The sequence below is a fragment of the Microtus oregoni genome, unplaced genomic scaffold (genome assembly GCF_018167655.1).
Source record: "Microtus oregoni isolate MIOR12 unplaced genomic scaffold, Mior012 000002F_ref0000024, whole genome shotgun sequence".
Taxonomy (NCBI): Eukaryota; Metazoa; Chordata; class Mammalia; order Rodentia; family Cricetidae; genus Microtus; species Microtus oregoni.
The window spans coordinates 8,101,024-8,120,815 of record NW_024543061.1 but is presented as its reverse complement, the minus strand read 5'-3'; the positions used below and the strand labels follow the sequence as shown (position 1 = coordinate 8,120,815).

At 38.6% G+C, this 19,792-nt stretch overlaps 1 protein-coding gene across 4 annotated transcripts; it reads right to left on the bottom strand.

Annotated features, from left to right (window-relative positions):
• Nucleotides 1-3,342: 3,342 nt before the first annotated feature.
• Nucleotides 3,343-18,141, bottom strand: Serbp1 (SERPINE1 mRNA binding protein 1). 4 transcript variants are annotated; one of them, XM_041679595.1, is made up of 8 exons: nucleotides 17,716-18,141; nucleotides 14,410-14,560; nucleotides 13,722-13,862; nucleotides 13,523-13,612; nucleotides 12,656-12,775; nucleotides 6,950-7,127; nucleotides 4,942-5,115; nucleotides 3,343-3,729 (listed from the first exon to the last, which is right to left on the bottom strand). In XM_041679595.1, the coding sequence occupies exons 1-8, from the start codon at nucleotides 18,026-18,028 to the stop codon at nucleotides 3,673-3,675; spliced, it is 1,224 nt and encodes a 407-aa protein (XP_041535529.1). In that variant the 5' UTR covers nucleotides 18,029-18,141; the 3' UTR covers nucleotides 3,343-3,672. The 4 variants fall into 4 exon arrangements, with proteins under 4 accessions (XP_041535529.1, XP_041535548.1, XP_041535538.1 ...); XM_041679614.1 differs by having other exon boundaries at nucleotides 12,656-12,730; XM_041679604.1 differs by having other exon boundaries at nucleotides 13,523-13,594.
• Nucleotides 18,142-19,792: the final 1,651 nt, after the last annotated feature.

Sequence of the window (19,792 nt, the reverse complement as noted above, 5' to 3'; positions counted from 1 at the left end):
AACTTTAGGGAAAAATTTTTAAAAAATGTCTCACTTGGTACTCACTAGCTAGAAGCATTTAGTACCTGGCAAAATTCTATCCAAATAAATTCACTTGGAGTTTACAGATTTTTATGTGTATGAAAATAAATTTCAACAAATAAGACATTACTTAATTTTAGAAAGAGCAATTATAATCCATGCGTTGTAAACTTTCACCCAATGCAAGCTACAATATTTTGCTTAAAAACAGTAAAATTAAAGGCAAAAGTTCCAATTCCAGTTCTTAAGAGATCTAATGTTCTTGTCTGGATTGAATGGGCATTTACACTCTGACATGCTCAAAGGCACTGACACAGACACACTCGCATAAATCTATAAAAAAAAAACTAGCAGATATTGCCTCTACAGACTTTTGACCATGGATAAGTGACTACCAGATAACATCATACCCAACCACACTTTGGACTAAAGTGACAGACTCTTTTAATAGTAGTATGACTTAATGGACATATAGAGGTAAAGTTTTATTTTAAAGGAGCTTTTACATTCTGGCCTGGGATGATCAGGAACAGCAGTCAGTCAGGAAGGGTATAGCTAGCAAAACCTATTCACACTTCGGAAAGCTTGACAAGGTAGAGGAATGCTTGGTGGCAGTACATGTGTCTAGAATACACAAATCCCTAGCATTTCAAATAAACCTTTAAAAACACCTGTCAACTGGTTTTGCCAATGCAGGTAATTACTAAGGCCATTCAATAAGATAATACTTGACTGTCTTGTTATTAGACACACTCTTCAAAGCTTACTAGTAGTCGGGTTTCTGGGTTCTTAGTTAATGTAGAGATACGACATTCAGATTGAATATTTACAAAGTAATCTCACTACAATCACAAAAGTTTGGGCTAGAATATATTTCCTAAACTTTTCCTTACTCTGGTGCTGTGGCTATAGCTCAGCATACTTGCCCAGCACCAATAACCAGCACTAAAGTAGTGGGGATAGGGAAGCAAACGGCATGCATCATAGGTATACTATACCAGTTAGCTCACTGTTGGGTCGCCTGTCCACAGTTGTGTCTGCTTTATCTTACCATCAAAGTCAACATCTGTAATGTTCTGGCAGCTTCTCGTTTTTAATTTTTAATACCTTGTTTCTTCCACCTGCTAATGCTCTGAAGATGTTTTAAAAAACAAAAACTTACACTTCACTTGCAAACTAAGTATAACTTTTTTTCTATTTCATCAATCATCTTTAGTAATTATAAAAATAACAATCAGAAGGAATATGTAATAATCTCTCCTCAAACCCATACCCAAAATAAACCAAATATAGTTACAGCTCTGGAAATTACATGCCTTGAACTGAATAAAATGAACTGTAGTACCTGCTGATACATTTAAGATCTTTGAAAAATTCCAAATAGTATTCAACTAATAAACTATATCCTCCCTTCAATCCAAGCTGGAACTATCCTAATGCCATTTATATTTAAAAGCATTTAAGACAACTATTATATCCGCTCTTGAAATTACTAAATTATCCAACTTTGCCATTAAGACAGTTATTTCTCGCAAATATAGGACTCAGCAGATTCAAATTAAAATCACACATTATCTAAACATTCGAAATCTTAAAAGTAGCATCTTGACAGTGCAGAGATCAAGAAAAGGGAAGCCAAGAAACATACAAAGGGGCTCCCATGTGATTGCTTTTATATCTTTCAGAAAATGAGCATGAAAATAAATTGCTGTTTTTAATAAACAGAAAGTCTACGTTTGGTTCTTAACAAAAAGTGGACCTGAAAGGAAATTCACAGGTATAAGACAGAAACAGACCTACCTCAACCAATTCAGCCTACTTTGAAAGCATGCAATAATCTTGTAAATGCCACTATATGTTTTCTGGTGATAATGACTCAGTAAGTAAAACCGTGTTTCTAAGAGGTGGTGTTTTATACATGTTGCTGGAAAATGGGATTTATAAAGATGTTACTATTAAAAAGTGAATTAAGATACTTGAAAGTTTAAACATACTGACTTAATGGTGCATATGCTGCAGTAAGTCCACATGAACTAACCCTTACCTTACAGAGCGGTGTCTAAACATTTGAAGCCTTGGTACAGAACACATGCAGCATAAGTATCAGCACAAGTCTACTTTAAAAAAATACCTTCTTTCCAAGCTGTCAGATTTGCTGGCAACCGTAAGTGCAATTAAATGAGTAACTAAATGACCTATACAATATCTTTTAGAGGTGTACATAAAAAACCAGTTATCTAACTAGGAAATGTAAGATTGAAATATCCGTTATTTCTAATAGAAAATTACAACAGAGATTTGAAAAGAAAATAACTGATAAGTTTTAAAGCTTTGAATAAAATTCCTCCCCTGGTTAATTAATAAATGTGAATAAAAATATCCTTGAAAACTTGTTTTTTGATAATTCTATGTATGTACTTTTAACAAGCGATGATGCTTCTCTTCAAAGAATCCATTAATTACCTAATTTTCTAATGAAGGAAACGAAAACTGATACTTAACACTTCCTGTTAAGCATTTATCTATCCACCCAGGACAACATCATAAACAAGACTTTTGTATTTTATGTATGGTGTTGCTGTTCCAATCTAAAAGTAAAGCTGGTTTTGAAATATAAGATAGTTTTCCATCTCAGCAAACTAACCAATGAGTGCCCTTTGGTTTTTATAAATCAATAAGAGATTGTTGATTACAGATAACCATCTTGATTTTGGGGTCTTTCATACACAAAGACCAAATGGTCAAACTCTTATTTTACACAAGTTTAACTATTAGGTATTAACCAAACTAATTTACCCTACCCGCCTTGTGGAACATAAACCCACTCACAGAACTATTTCAATGAACACAGGCTGTGTCTCTAACAAAAAGTAACTTACACAAGCTCCAAAAGCAGTGTTTAGTTTTACTTTTAAAATGGAGAAGCCACACATTTTAAAAGTAAATATAAATCAGGTATAATTTTAACCTAATAAACCATGCATGAGCCAAGAGTTAATAAACCAATGTGTTTTGAGTTTCTTCAAGTACTGATAATTCTGTATAAAGAATTAGTATATATCAGCTATCATAAGATGTGAAAAACAAAATTTCAACTCCCAAATAAAAATATATAGTTAAAATACACAGTGGTTAGTATTCCACGCAGCATAAAATCTGGTAAATCAGAAGTTTACATGTCCCAGCTGACCATGTGTGAAAATGCAAAGCAGATATTAAAACCAGTATTTTGTCTAATATTTAAAACCAGCTTGTAATTGAGGGAACATCTAAATCCTTAATTAAAAAACACAAATGAAGTGAAAGCTTTAAACTGGTACACACTGTTCACACCTATATTTCAAGTTTGGAAATGCATATTTGCAAGCAGCAATACAAAAGTATTCATGAAGAATGCATAATCTCTGAAAATTATGAAAACATCCCTGCTACCAATACATTTCTAAATACAAAACTGACTAACATATTTGTTACTTCTGTGTAGCTAGAGAAGTTCGTTTTCAAAACAGATAAAATTCAGTCTTTAGGTGTGAATGGTATGAATGACAGTCTTTTTTTTTTTTAATTCTTAGTTGTTTGGGATCCTTAAGCATGCAAAAGCTTTGAACAGGAGGGTCCGCAAAGGAACCAGTGTTGTATTATGGCATCCAGTTAGGCCAGAGCTGGGAATGCCTCTGGGTCATCTACATCAGGAGCAGAAGCACTTGACTGAGGAGAAAAACAAAAAACAAAAAATTAACCACAATTTTCAAATCTTAAAAAATAGCCTACTAGCCTATATTTGGACACTGACTTCTAAAAAGTCTTCACGTTAAAACATCACATAAAAATAGATAGAAGCTTTTACTTTAAAAGTAAAATTATAAATCAGATTAAAACTATACACACACCTGCAATGTTTCTCCAATTTAATTATCTGACATGTAAGGGATCAGGTGCGGAGCTTATATATTACTGGGTTCTACCACAGGTTGATATATTTCCGCACACCCCCCCTTAGACAAGATTTTTGCCAATCTCAGCACTTGGACAGCAAAAGTCACTTGGTCTACAGTGAGTTCCAGGACAGCCAGAGCTGTCTCCCCCAACACCAAAAAAAAAAAAGAGAGAGAGAAAAAAAACTAAAATAAAATTCATATACCATGAATTCAGGATTCTATGATTCAATTTACAAAGTGGACATTATAGTTAATCCCTAATATTGTCAACGGGCAATTCTGAATTCCAATTCCTTGGGCATCACTCAAAACCCTCATTAAGAACTTGTCTGAGAGCCAGACATGGTATAAAGACCTACAGTCACACACAATCCTTTAGGAGAGTGAAGCCTGATGGCCAATTTGGGAACAGTCTGGTAGAGCACTCATTTAAGAGAGATAGACAGACTGACAGAGATAGGCAGGCAGACAGAGAGGATAGAAATTACATGCCACTCTTACATCATGGCATAGACTAGTGTTTCAGGAAAAGTAGCAATCCAAAGAATTTTCTATACCTCAATTTACTCAGTAGTGAGAATAACCCCAAGCATAAAGAAATTATACCAGTATACAAAAAAACCTAACACAACACCCTGACAAGCACAAATAAGAACTCAATAGTATGGCTAATTCACCTCATTGGCAGCACTACTATAATCATTAAGGTCCTTTAAAACAAAGAGAACCAAGGCCAAGTGTAGTGCATGTGTTTAAACTAGCACTCCACAGCAGGTCAAAGAGTTCAAAGACAACTACATAGTTCAGAGTTCCAGGCCTGCTGGAGCCACAGATTAAAACTGAAGCAAAATGTTGTTTCTTGAAAAATAAATCACTTATTTCTTTAGTTCTGTTTATCCCCCATACCCTCCAAACATATCCAGCCAGCAATCTCTTACAACTTCTAAATTGCATAAAATAGAAAAACACATCTTAAAATCACCTTATCAGTCCTGCTGCCACGGTTTGGACGTCCACCACGCCCACGTCCACCACGTCCTCCCCTGCCACCACGTCCTGGGCGGCCTAGGTCTCCAAAATTGATCTCCAGTTGAGACGTTATATCATTTGCTGGCTTCCGGAAATGATGATCCATAACCGAATCTTCAGCATGAGCCTAAAATGATAATTACTATTAAGTAATGCAAAAAATTTTCTTAATGTACTTTCTCTTTAAAAGACCAACTATCAATTCTGTACTTTGTGTGAATGAATATATCCACTTCTAGCTCTAACAGGCAATAAATTCATCTGGGGGTCAAGTAGAGACTTTGAAGTAAGAATTCATTTCCCTTATCACAAATTTCTCTGAACTGCAGGCAAAAACCTCAGAACCACCCCACTATTTGTCACACAGATATGAAATAAATCAGTAAGCCCATATTAAAATAAGTATTCACATCACAAAGGCACAATAAATTTATGAGCCCAAATATGTAACTTGATAAATAACATAGTCAAAGTTCCAATTTTTTCAGAAGCAATTATGTACTTTATAATTTTCATATCATATCTTACCTTGCATGATACAATATTTGCAGAGGATACTAAATATTTGTCCCCAATATTTGCAGAGGATACTAAAACTCAGGAGATGCCTGAAACCACAGAACCAAACCCACACTATGCTGTTTTTCTATATGAGCTATTAGTTAACTAATGGTAAAGTAGCATTCACAAGGCAGATACAGCTTTAATTTGGTTAATTCGTACACTGAAAGACAGTACAGGAAGGGTACGGCTAAGCTCTTACCACACTTTTAAGAACAGCATGCAATTTAAAATTATGAATTTCTACAGCTTTCTTTTTTAAATATAACAACTAGATTTCAATGGAAATAGCCAGAGCCTAGGTAAATCTTTTTTACATTAACATAGGCCATTTATTATTTTAAATGGAAATTCCTACATTAATTTTTATTCTTCAATCAGGATTCCACCTATATGGATCTACTCATGACACTAGCGATTTTTTTATCTGTAAGAAATGAAATAAAAAATTCATTCTAACTTTAAAAAAATGGAAATATTCTTATATCAATGGCATATATTATCAATAGTTGTTAAACCAATAGATTTTAAGTTTTAAATTGTTTTATCTCTTTATAAGAATATATATATTAAAGTGAAACAAAATGTATTTTTAAGACCTGACATTCAAGACAATTTCCTCATTTATATTTTTATGGAGTAAATATTAAAAACCATCCCTTCTCTAAACTTAGAAAACCAACTATTTAACCTCAATTTAATAGTGTCTCCCATATTGGTCCCAGTCATTTTTATGTCTAGTAATCTAAAAGTATTAAGAAACTGAGTGCCAGGGGCTTAGCATGTTCCAAGTCCTGGGTTCAATCCCCAATGTCAAAAAGAAGTGAACAAAACTTATTCAATCTTAGGCAGTCTTCCTAACATTTAATTGTACCTTAGAATGGCAGGATTTGATTTTCTGACACAGCCCAATTTATGACATGAATAAATACATATATCAGAAGGCCAGCAAAAGCTGCAAGAAATACTTGGTTAAATTCATATTCACATAAGCCACCATCAGCATGACTTTCTCAAGTATTTGCATTAGGTCTCATGTTTCTTAGGTAAAAGAAACTCTAATCAGTCTTAAGACATCGTTCCATAAAAAAGAAAATACTAACATTTTCTGAGTCCTGGTTATTTTTTTTTTCTTTCTGACCAAGTTACCTAGACTCAAGTAAGTCTAAAGTTTTAAAGTTATCTGTATTAGCTGGGCAGCGGTGGTGCAGATATTTGGGAGACAGAGGCAGGAGATATCTTTGAGTGTGAGATCAGTCTGGTCTATGGAGCAAGCTCCAGGTCAGCTAGAGCTAACAGAAAAAAAAAAAAAACCAAAAACCTATCATGGAAAAAAGTTATCTGCAAGAAAATCTAACAAAATTAGAATTCAAGTCACAATTTAAATCATTTTAACTTACCTCTTCACTTTTTGATTTATGCAGAACAAATCCCTTTTTCCATTGTCCATCAGCACCTTCATTTGGTTTTCTGATATTAAATTCTACTTTTGCTCGGTCTTTATTTTGAATAGCTTTCCATTCATCCAAAGTCATCTCTTTTGGACCCTCTTCCTTAACCTCTTCAACTTCATTCTCCCTGTGAAAAATACATTTAAAATTTATGTCTGATGACTGCTACTACTTTGTAGAAAAATATTTGGAGGACTGGAAATATGGATTAAGAGGTTAAGATGTTAAGATGGCTAAGAGCACAGGCTACTCTTCCAGTCATATGCGGTTCAGTTCCCACACAATAGCTCACAACTTTCTGTAACTCCAGTTCCAGGAGATCCGGAGACCTATTCTCCATAGTCAACAGAGAAGCAAACAGTACACATATATACATACAAGTAGACAAAACACCTATACACATTTTTAAAAAATTAAATATATATTTCAAATTATAATAAGGAAATTGACCCTGACTGTTAGTACCCATTACAAAGACTATCAGAAAATAGCAGGCTTTTGTATAACCCAGCAACACGCTTGTAGACCAAGCTGGCCTTGAACCCACATAGATCCCTGCCTGCCTCTGTTGAGTGTTGGGATTAAAGGTGTTCGTGTGCCATTATCACCCAGTTGCAACTTGCTTTCTAAAATGTCAACTTACCATGAAGTTGCCTTATCAACCCACATTTGTTAACTGTACTGTACCCTCTCATATAATTAACTCCATGGACTACTTTCTCCTAACTGTGCAGGGTGCATACCTGTGTTCATGCATGCACGTGCACACAAAGGTATGCTAAAGGTCAATATTGGTATTTTTCATGATCACTCGTTTATTTTTTGAGACCACATCTTTCACTGAACCTGAAGCTCACCAACTGGCTAGGCTGGATGGCTCTAGAAAATCTTCCCATACCCACTGGGAGGATTAAGGATGGCTTTTATGTGGGTGCTAGAGAATCTGAACTCAGGTCTAAAAGTTTTAAGCAGCAGATAACTTCCTGACTGAACCAACTGCATAACTCTATTATTTTCATTTCATCTAAAAAGACCATTATCTGTTGCTCTTCTACTTTAGTAACTAGCACTCTAGCAAAGTATACAAGACTGATTTCTACAAATCTGAAATGTAACTCCAACTCTCAAACCAACTTCTAACACATGGACAGGAGACTGAAGTTTCACTAGTAATGGAGCTGTCCACAAAACAAAGCGGTTTCAATATTTATATCAAAAGTTATTTCCCAAATCTTAACTATTTTAATTATCTGTGTTCCCCTTTCTACATAAAGCACAGACCTAGGAATCCATTATCTTATCCTAATTCCAAATGTCACTAAACAAATCATTTGCTATTTTGGGAACTCTGCTTCCTTCCAAAGATAGCAAGTGATTTATTTAGTTTAGCATCACTGCAAGAATATCTTTATGCAATTCTTTATATTTCGACAGTCTATATTACATCTTCCTCAAACAAACTGACATTCATTCTTGACAGGATATTGGATATCAAAGACTTGATATCCAAGTCACTTTTACAGATGACAGAACTAAAGCTCTGGAAAACTTTCCTAATGACTCGCCAGTTCTGACAGTCCATGACACATACCTATAAACACTACTTAAGTTTTGCTTCTTAAACTTATCCTGGCCAAGCGGTGGTGTCACACGTCTTTGATCCCAGCACTTGGGAGACAGAGGCAGATGGATCTCAGTTGAGTTCGAGGCTAGCCTGGTCTTCAAGGCAAGTACCAGGACAGTCAGGACTAAGAAACACTGTCTTGAAAATAAAACAAGGTAACAAAAAAAAAAAAAAAAAAGAACTTATCCTGAAAATAAAAGATTACATTCCATTTCCCCCTACTTTATAAGAATAAACTATTCTGAAGTGATGACCATCATCTTCATTAGAACAATTATTTCCAATTGCTCCTGGGTCCCAAGTAGAGGAATACTTTCTATAGCCTATGAATGTATCACTTCCTTCTGAGCAACATTTACAGTCTTGAGGATCACCTTAAAAAAAACTCATACGTTTAAAACAGAAAAAAGATGTGCTTAGTTTTGTGAGTTACCATTAATCCACATTATGTTTATCCCTCCTCCAAAGTAAAACACACACCCAAATTCTTAATTCAAACAAGCATCTAATCCCATTTACTTTTTTTTTATTGAGAAAAGGAAAAAAAAAAAGTTTCCCCCTCCTCCCAGCCTCCCATTTCCCTCCCCCTCTTCTAGCCAGTTTGGATGTTCACCTTCCCATTTACTTTTATATATTCCAGTGATTGTTTTCCTTATTCCAACGAGCCCACAAAATACAATGCTTCCTCTCACCATTAACAGTTGTTCACCAAAACAGCACTTCACATTTCTTTTTTTGGGAGGGGGGGTAGCCTCAGAGGTCCCAATTCAACAACTAAAAAACTTGCACAGCGAGTGTGGTAGCACGTACCTTTAATCCCAACACTAGAGACAGTTAAGCAGATCTCCTTGTGAACTAAAGCCAGCCTGGACTACATAGTGAGTTCCTGGCCAGCACTACAATAGTGAGACCCTATCTCAAAACCCAACAGGACTGGAGAAATGATTCAGCAGTTAAGAGCACTCTTCCCAAAGACCCAGATTCAAACTTCAGCACCTACATACAAGTCTATCACTCACAACTCCAGATCCGATAACTTTCTCTGGCCTCCATAAGTACCACATGAATGCAGATAAACATCCATACACATAAAATTAAAAATAAGAGTTTAAATGGGGGGAATACTTGAGGGAATTGATCCACCCAAAGAAACCCTAAGAAAACAAAAGCAAAATCTGACTAATGGGATTAAAAATAAGACATTCCTGTAACCCATTCATCAAGTGACTAATAGAGAGTGTATATAACAAATGCAAACAGCCCAACAACAACAACAACAAAAAACATAACATACATTTTTAAAAAATGGGTAAATGAGGGTTGGCCAGCAGTTAGGAGGCAGAGGCAGGCTGTGTTCAAGACCAGCCTGCTCTACAAAGTGAGTTCTAGATCAACTAGGGCCGTTACACAAAGTAAATGGAGAGAATAAAAAAAAAGGAAACACAACAAAAGTATATGCTCTACTATGTTCATAGCAGCATTGTTTGTAATAGTCAGAACCTGGAAACAACCTAGATGCCCTTCAATGGAAGAATGGATGATGAAAATATGGAATGTATACATATTAGAGTACTACTCAGCAGTAAAAAACAAGGACTTCTTGAATTTTGCACACAAATGGATGGAAATAGAAAACACTATCCTGAGTGAGGTAAGCCAGACCCAAAAAGAGGAGCATGGGATGTACTCACTCATATTTGGTTTCTAGCCATAAAGAGAGGACATTGAGCCTATAATTAGTGATCCTAGAGAAGCTAAATAAGGAGAACCCAAAGAAAAACATATAGGCATCCTCCTGAATATTAACCTTCAGCAAGCGATGAAAGGAGACAGAGACCCACATTGGAGCACCGGACAGAAATCTCAAGGTCCAAATCAGGAGCAGAAGGAGAGAGAGCACGAGCAAGGAACTCAGGACCGCGAGGGGTGCACCCACACACTGAGACAATGGGGATGTTCTATCGGGAACTCACCAAAGCCAGCTGGCCTGGGTCTAAAAAAGCCTGGGATAAAACTGGACTCGCTGAACATAGCGGAAAATGAGGACTACTGAGAACTCAAGAACAATGGCAATGGGTTTTGGATCCTACTGCACGTATTGGCTTTGTGGGAGCCTAGGCAGTCTGGATGCTCACCTTACTAGACCTAGATGGAGGTGGGTGGTCCTTGGACTTCCCACAGGGCAGGGAACCCTGATTGCTCTTTGGGCTGACGAGGGAGGGGGACTTGATTGGGGGATGGGGAGGGAATTGGGTGGCAGGGAAGAGACAGAAATCTTTAATAAATAAACAGGAAAAAAAAGGAAACAGTTCAACATCAGTAATTATCAGTGCTAAAACTGAATGAAAACCAAAGGGCTTAGGGTGTCAAGACGGTAGTGCATACCTAGTATGAGTCCTAGCAATGCAAACTGAACATGACTGAACACAAATATAATCCCTTTTCTTGGGAAGAAGCATACAAAAGCAAAGCAATCCTCATATAGTTAAAGGGCAGTTAGAGCTAAATAAGACCCTGACTAAAAACACCATCAAAATCACAATGAGATAATCTTACCCTAGTCACAAATGGCTATGAACAAGAAATGTTGGTGAGGATGCAGAAAAAATACCCCCAGAAATATACATCAATACAACCACAATGGAAATCAGAGACTCACAAAAGAATAAAAACCTACAAACAGATCCAACAATTTTGCCATTTGGCATATATTGTGCCAAGCTTAACTTTTCCAAGGTAGACATGAATAAACATTTATTCACTTCAGATCAAGTACACATAGTTAAGAAAATTATTCCACCTGCTTGGTGGACCAATGCGGTTCATTATTTACAAGAACATGAGTGTATTGGTTGTTTACAGGAACAAGGAAAACCTATGAGCAATAACACCAACAGAAGTGCTTCCCCATCCCTTAGCAATCAGTAATGGCTTATACATACTCAGAGACGGTACAGGTCCTCAGACCACATGGCAAGCCCCATAAGTTAGTTAAAGAAAAGCTGCCATGATTTCAAGACAGCAATGCTCGTCGTATCCAAATAGACTGAGTTCAACAACATACCCAAAAAAAAAATAAAATAAAATCACTATGCCAAAAGTACATCCACACCCTGTTGTTTACTGTAGCATGAGTTAATAGTTCAGCAGTTCCAGGGACTCCAACACCCTCTTCTGGCTTCTGTAGATACTGCACAAATGCAGTGCACTTAACACACATAGAAGCAAACGGCTCACACACGTTTTTTTTTTTAAAGAATGTTAACAAGTTAAACCATTCTTCTAATTGCTTTTCAGTTTGAACCTACTTTTTACAAAGTTGTTTTTCAACTTGTCTTGCTTTAGTATTTATAACTGAAAATGCTGAGATTATTTGAACTATGACTAAACACTACAAATACCTCTTATACCAACAATTTGGTTCTTTTTTTTTTTTTTTTTTTGAGACAGGGTTTCTCTGTGTGGCTTTGGCTATCCTAAAATTCAGTTTGTAGACCAGGCTGGCCTTGAACTCAGAAATCCAGCTGCCTCTCCCCTGCTGGAATTAAAAGGGAGTGCACCACCACACAGCTTGGTTCAGTTTTCCACACACCCTACCTATTCAGAATCTCAGAATAGTACATCTATCACTAGAATTACCCTTCCTAAAAAGTTCAAAGGCAAAGTACTTTGTTCCTTTTCCTTCATCCCTGGGTAACAACAGGTTATATATGTGATTAGGGCTTAAACATTTTACTTAAAATACATATATTCCTTAACCTTGCTAAGGTATATAAAAATGGTAAAACTACCAAACCAACACCAAGTCAGGCATGGTAGTACACACCTGTATTCCCAGGACTTAGAAGGTGAGACGAGAATACTGAGTTCTAGGCCATCCTAAACTACACTGTAAGACAATGTCTCAAAGCAAGAAAGTCTCATTTCTGTGCTATCAAATAACTGCCACTAAATCAGTTACTTTATTGGTAAAAAGGCAGACAAGTTTCCATGTTGGCTGGAGCATTACACCCTCACACAAAACCACTTACTTATTTTCAGTGTCTGCCACTGGGTGCTCTTCACCTTCAGGTGTTTCCTCAGTCACATTTGATTGCTCCAAATCACTGCAATTATAAGATATTTGTTTCTGAATGTATTTGGGAGACTCTCTAAGGAAAGAAAGAAAAAGAAAGGCATCTAGGTCCATTTACATGTAGCCAAAAGTCCTTCATAGCAAAGTAAAACTCTTATATCCTTTATGTATTTCTACTAGTTTTATTTTCAATCCATTTTACTCTCTAGTAGACCTCTAAGAAAACAAATTATTAAAGTTCACACATTCTTAAAAGGCTTTATTTGTCAGACACAAAAATGGACACCTGTAATTACACAACAAGTTCAGGGCTAGCCTGGACTACATAAGACCTAGCTCAAAAAATCCAAAAACAAAAAAGGTGGAAGGCTTATCAAATTTTGTAAGGAGAAAACTACAATAGCTGGAGTTCAAACTATTAAAGTCATAATATCACAGTACCCCCAACATTTTCATCACAGGGCTTCAGAAAAAGCTACATATATCCATAACAAAAATAAAGTTATTGATATGCTTAATTATTTTTATTTAAAAATAAACATCCCATAAGACATTATAAGGTTATAGCTTTGAGATAGAACTTCAATGATCTCAGGAACAAAGCTTAAATATTAATAAGCCTCTAGTTAAGTTTTGATTTTTTATTATTTAATTTAACTAATAAATTAAAATAAGAGTTAGAATTTTGGTTTATTATCTAATTTAAATATAATTATTTAACTTAAAAAATCAGAATACCAACGTTAATTCATCTTTGACAGTTCCCCAGTTGTGTATTTAATTTAAATATAATTATTTAACTTAAAAAAATCAGAATACCAACGTTAATTCATCTTTGACAGTTCCCCAGTTGTGAGATCCGCTACCTCCACGCTTGTCCTCATGCTTCAGGCCACTGTAATGCGAAAAAGAACTAACAAAACTGAGTTAACATTATACTCTTTAGTTCTAGAAATTCAAATTTTGTTTTTATTAAATAAGCACATTTAAATCTAAAGCATACAACAATCAGTAAAACTTACGATCTATCACTTCCACTATGCCTATCAAATTCACGTTTGCCACGAGAATCAAATCCATCGCCTCGGCCCATTCCACGTCCTCGGCCTCCTCGACCCCTTCCAAGACCACCTCGGCCTCGAATAGGCCTTTCAATAATCGGTCTACAAAATAAATTTAAAAATTTTATCTCTGATGTTTCCAGAAACAGAAAAATCCACTCCAATACTCAAAAAAATATAGAATATGCTTAATGGTTCATAACCCAATCACTAAATGCATGGTGTAGAAAATTCAAAGTTTATTTCTAGTCATATAAGGGAAGAATTACAAACTTGTTATTTTTAAAGCATTGCTGCTAGTACACACTTTTTGGCTTACTGACTCACTGCATCAATCATACTTGTATTTACCAATAATCTTATCTAGCCTGCAGAAGTGACAGACAATAGCACTGTCCTTTTAAACTCAGTATCTAAACAGAGGACGGAAAATAAATTGGCCACTGATTCAATTAAAATATTTACTATTAAGAGCTCTAACTTAAAACATGTTATCCATAAATGTAAATGCAAAAACACATTCTCATTTCTCTGAAATATACCTAAGCAAACACCCCAGCTACTACCCGGCAATTATGCCCAATTTACAGCTTTACGTTAAGATCTAACTATAAGGGGACAAAGCAAGAAAAACTTGTTTAAGGCTTACCTATCAACTGAAAATTCACCTCCTTCACCCCTTTCTTCAAGGGGTTTTTCAAATCTTCTTTCCCGAGGTGGTCGCCTTTCTGGTCTCCTATCAATTATTTTCCCTTCACCCTGAAGTTGTTGATCAGGTCTTCTTCCAACTCGCCTTATTCCTTATGACAAATAACCAGCATAAGCAAATCATTTTTACAATACAAAAGTTTAGCCTAGACTATTAAGGCTGATGAGCATCAGCCACATATAACAAACTGTTTCAGACAAGCTCATTCAACAGTACACATCTCAAACCTTATCTACATGCCATAACTGACTTGGAAATCACTGGGCACCATCACATCTTACTTTCCAAAAAGTCAAAGTCTCCCATGACAAAGTTTTAAACTTACAAATATTTCAGTCAAATTTTAAACTTACAAGTATTTTAGAGAAGTCAAAGCTAATACCAGTATTCATTCATAAATAACCAAGCACTAAATATGCCCCCCAGAAAACAGGGAAATTCACTCTATTATTTTTCTATATAATCTGAAGGGGGGGTAATAAAGAACTCTTGAGTCAGAAAAAAAAACTCTAAAATAGCTATTTGAGGTGGATGTGGTGCCTACAATATTAACACTAGGAAAGACTGGGACAAGGAAGGTTTGCAAGTTCAAGGCCAATCTGAATCACAGAGGCCAAGCCCCAACTCCACCCCAAACAAGCAAAAACAGCTATTTAACCTGAAAAACTATCGCTTTCCTCATTAACAGTCAAAGTCCAGGTATGTATATACAAATCTCTATACATATTTCCAAGTCTAACATTAACACTATTACATAACCATTAGGAAATACTTCATAATTAGTATGGACAGGAAGCCTTTTTCTAGGTCTGCTCTTTCAAGTATCTGCTTTCAAAGCATCTTCACAAATCACACAAAGGTCCTCATTTAGCAATGTGAAGGGTGCGACTGTCCAGAATGTTAGTAACATGCAAGCCCTGAGTTCAGTCGCAGTACCCACCTGCAAAAAAGAAAATGAACTTCTGGCACTAAGTGACATTTAGGAAGGCACAACTAATTTTTCTGCCTCCATTTTTTTCTGGTAACATAGGAAACTAACAAAAAGAACCAATATGAATTGAATTATTGATAGTCTTAAGAACAAGTTGATGGTTTAATATATGCCTACCATTTCAGGTATGCTCAAACCATAATTACCAAACCATAGGTTTTGACAGTCTAAAAAAATTGTTTTTGTTAAATATTAAGTTATGTGACTTAAAGAAAATGGAACACCATCAGGATATACCAATTTGTTCAGATATCTAACTAGTCGTGCAGTTAATATTTAAAGCTCTGTAAATTCTTATGACAAGCCCTAAATGTGGACCTTATACCAAGACATTTACACAAATTTCATCAGAGGTACAGTGTGTTAGGGTGGAGCTATGGAACTCAGTCCTTGTAATGATAACCATGCTAAACACACCCAAGGAACAATGGCTTGGTTCCCCACCCAATACTCAATGAGGCCTCATAATCAGAAAAACTTATTAAACTCATTATGAAAGTGTTGCTCATTGAGAGCTACTTTAGCCTAGTGTTAACTGTGGCACAATACAGTTTTTTTAATCCAAAAACCTGATCTACACTTAACTCTAAAGTTCTTCAGATAGACAAAAACTAAAAAATTTATGTAAGGAAACCATAACATTCCAACATTGTGTTATTGAGACCCGGGACAAACCATGGATTAACAATTCTTTCTTTCTTAGAAGTACCAACTACCATCCAATAAACAGAACTGACATTCTACTCCAAGTTTCCCCTTATATGTAACTTTGTTTCAAGCAACTCTAGCTTTAGAGTGATCTAAGAGTTGAGGACCAAGGAAGCACAGCTTTTCCCCCAGAATGGGCAAGGTCTTGAGTTCTACCTCCAATATCACCCCCCCCAAAAAAAGCCCTTCTGAAATACTAAGGAAAAATGTCGATCAGTAAGGTGGAAGTTTTCCGAAGGACTTAATGACAAACTATCCTGGCAATAAATACAAATTCCCCTAAACGTATGACTTATGATCTTAGTTTCCAGGTAAGATCATATGTTGGATTCGTGGTGAAAACTGAGTAATTTAAATTAAGATTAATGCGCTGAACATTGAGGGAGTGAGCACATCAACCTGGTGTGTTTCAAGGAGGTAAACAGTTTAAAATACACCAGCCAGTGTTCCTTAACCCAAGAATTAAATACCTTAAATTGTGTGATGTCAGAAGCTTAACCAGCTGAGTACTTTCCCCACGTGATGTTCTTCTAACACTCCAGCTATGCTGCCTTTCCAAATCTATCATTTTTAAGCACAAGAAGTCTTTCTTTGATTCAATCAACTAGGTACTGGATGTTTACTCCACGCACTAAAAAAAGACCCCTGCCCAAAAAGATACCTTAATTCAAAACCTAAACAATTCCCTCCATGAGCACGTGGCAGTAAGGGGCAACGTTGCCACATAATGGCAACTTCAAAGATTCACAGCTTAAATTGTATACCTACCTGCTACTGATTTTGTACTTTTTCTTGACTCTTAATTGCTTTGCCTTTTCACCCACAATGAGCCGGTATTGGGGAAGAATACTAAAATCAAAACCACTACAAAACTTTCAGCGCCCTGCAAGAGTCTATTAACCGCCAATGAAGACCTGACCACGCTTCACGCACGTGCGGAGGAAAAGCTGCAGACTCCAAAGAGCTCTGCTGCCGGGACGTGGGCACTCGGAAAAGTCCTAGGACCAGGGGGCTCAAGGGAGTTGGAAGAAGGGATCGCTACACGAGAACGGTTCTGCTAGTGACCGGTCTTCCTTCAAAACTCCTCTCCTTTCCACCAGTTCCATTCACGCCAGCAAGTCACACTAAGTTTGGCACGCGAGCGCCAGGGTGCAACCAAAAGCACACGTGCGACTCAATCACTCCACTCGAACACTGCCCCAAACTGAGAGACGACGGGCCCCGGCCCGTCCACGAGGGTCCGCGCCATTGTGGGACAAGATGGCTGGGCAGGAGCCCAGAGCGGGCAGCGGCACCCAGGGGCACGCAGAGCAGGAAACGTACCCGGCAGAGGCAGGAGGCGAGCGCCCGGGCCGAATCGGCGGGAACGCCCGGGCCGCCCTCCCGGAGCACGCTCAGTCGGCCCGAGGCGGGAAGACTCCTGCCGCGGCCGCGGGCGGCGTGGGCTCCGCGGTCCCCTCCAGTGCACACGCCGCGGAGGCGCACGCCCCCGTCCCGCCCGCCCGCCCGCCCGGCGCTCCCCCACCGGGTGCCTCGCCCGGCTTTACCTTCTTTCTTAAGCGCCACCGGCGGCTGCGTCTCCTCCTTTTTGTCGGCCACGCCGACGATGGCGGGCAGCGGGTTCTTGCGGTCTTTCTGGGACTCTTTCCGCAACTGTTTGCCCGCCGCGTTAGAGTTGGTCTGGGCCGCGGCCTGAGCCGCGCTCTTGGCCCCGGGGCCCCCAACGCCGCCCCCGCCGGCTTCTTTTTTCTTGTTCTCTGCTGCCTTCAGTACCTCGAAAGGGTCCGATTCGTCGTCAAATAGCTGGTCGAATCGGTTGGTGACCACGCAGCCGAAGCCTTCCTGTAGGTGCCCAGGCATGATGGTGGCTCGGCGGCGCGTTCCTCCACGGATTGCAGCGGACCGCGCCGAGCCAAAAGCGCCTGCTTCAGCTCTTCCCACAAGATGGCCGGGCCGAGAGAGGGGGGCCGCCTTCTCTTCCGGCGACAGGCACACATCCGGGAGCGGCCTGCGCCGCACAGCACCATGGGGCACGTAGGCCACAGCCTAGCATCCTGAGGCGACTATCCACTGCTGGACCACAACTCCCAGCGTGCACCGCGCAGCAACTCTTCGCGCGCGCCTGAGAGGCGGGATCTCAGGGAGAGAGTGAAGCGTGCTCGCTGAAGGTGGAGGAGCGTGTGCTGGGCGGAGTTCTGCCACCTGCTCTTGTCACCCTAAAACTCTCGGTCTTTAGCGACCCCTGAGAACAGGGAAACGTGAGGGCGCCTTCTGCTCACGAAAGTGTTCTCTGTCTTTGGTTTCACCCACTCCGTCTCCGGCCGAGGACTTTCTCCACCTTTCTGAGAGGGTCAAGGTGACTCCCAGACCTAGTAACTGGAGCCTCAAAAACTTCCGGCGGGGGGGGGGGGGGGGGTGAGGTGCCACACTAACCACCCGTAGGTTGCAGTTTGCGGCCGCTCGACTGCACATCCCTAGCGGTTAGGTTTCTGGAGCTATCCTCCACCCTTCGTAGCGAATCGAGGCAGTTCGGTTTAATGTACAACGGAATTCCGGGCTTGCCCTCACCGAGCCGTGAATTTGGGTGGCAGAACTAATCAAAAAGACGAGTTGAACTATCTAGGTTGCGCGCCTTTTCCGTTCATTGCGACCATGCTTTAAGAGCTGTTAACGCCCGACTGCAGCACTGGACGCCCGGCAAGCCTCCAAAGGCGGTGTTTGGAAACGCTTTCTAGATTCAGTCTGATTAACTGATCTGTCAGTATCTGGCTATCCAAGACTTAAGAGATAGTGCTGTTAGTAAAATGTGCCTAAGAGCCGGGAGCTGGTGGCGCACGCCTTTAATCCCAGCACTCTCGAGGCGGAGGTATGCAAATCTCTTGACTTCGAGGTCAGTCTGGCCTACAGAGCAAGTTCGGGAAAGCACTGTGGTTCACACAGCGAAACCCTTTCTTGAAGACCCCTTCGCGTCCCTCCACCCGCTCAAAAGATGTGCACAAGTAGAATTATTGTAAACTACACTGAGTATTATGTGTGAAGGGAGGAAAATTAATTTAATAATTTAGTAACGGCTTGAAAACACTGATATTAGTTTGGAACCTTTAAAAACATAGTTTGTGCCGGGCGGTGGTGGCGCACGCCTTTAATCCCAGCACTCGGGAGGCAGAGGCAGGCGGATCTCTGGGAGTTCGAGATCAGCCTGATCTACAAGAGCTAGTTCCAGGACAGGCTCCAAAACCACAGAGAAACCCTGTCTCGAAAAACAAAAAAAAAAAAAAAAAAAAAAAGAAATAAAAAATAAAATAAAAAAAATAAATAAAAACATAGTTTGTAAATTCTTTTCATTGACACAAAGTTTAATAGAAAATGTATCTCTCAAGTAGCAGGTACTAGGAATACTTTATCCTCACATCTTTTAGGTCAGTAATTGTCCCCTTTTCACAAGTAGTAAAATCATGTGATATGATTTACTAAGTTCACACTTATGTTAAGTGCTAGTGGCAGCCTTCTATGAGATTGTTGACATCAGCCTCTGTCCTGATAGAAGTGAAGACAAGTGTTGAAATTCTGATTACTAAACAGGTTTAAACAACATGCTTGAAGGTAATAACAATTTCTAAGCAT

Bases quoted from the DNA above. Each gene is read 5' to 3' on its own strand.
- Serbp1 (XM_041679595.1), bottom strand. From the start codon at position 18,028: ATGCCTGGGCACCTACAGGAAGGCTTCGGCTGCGTGGTCACCAACCGA. The intron at 13,613-13,721 runs GTAAGTTTTACT...CAGTTTTGTTAG, and splicing joins CATAGTGGAAGTGATAGATC to TTCTTTTTCGCATTACAGTG. The intron at 12,776-13,522 runs GTTGGTATTCTG...TTCTTTCCTTAG, and splicing joins ACTGTCAAAGATGAATTAAC to AGAGTCTCCCAAATACATTC.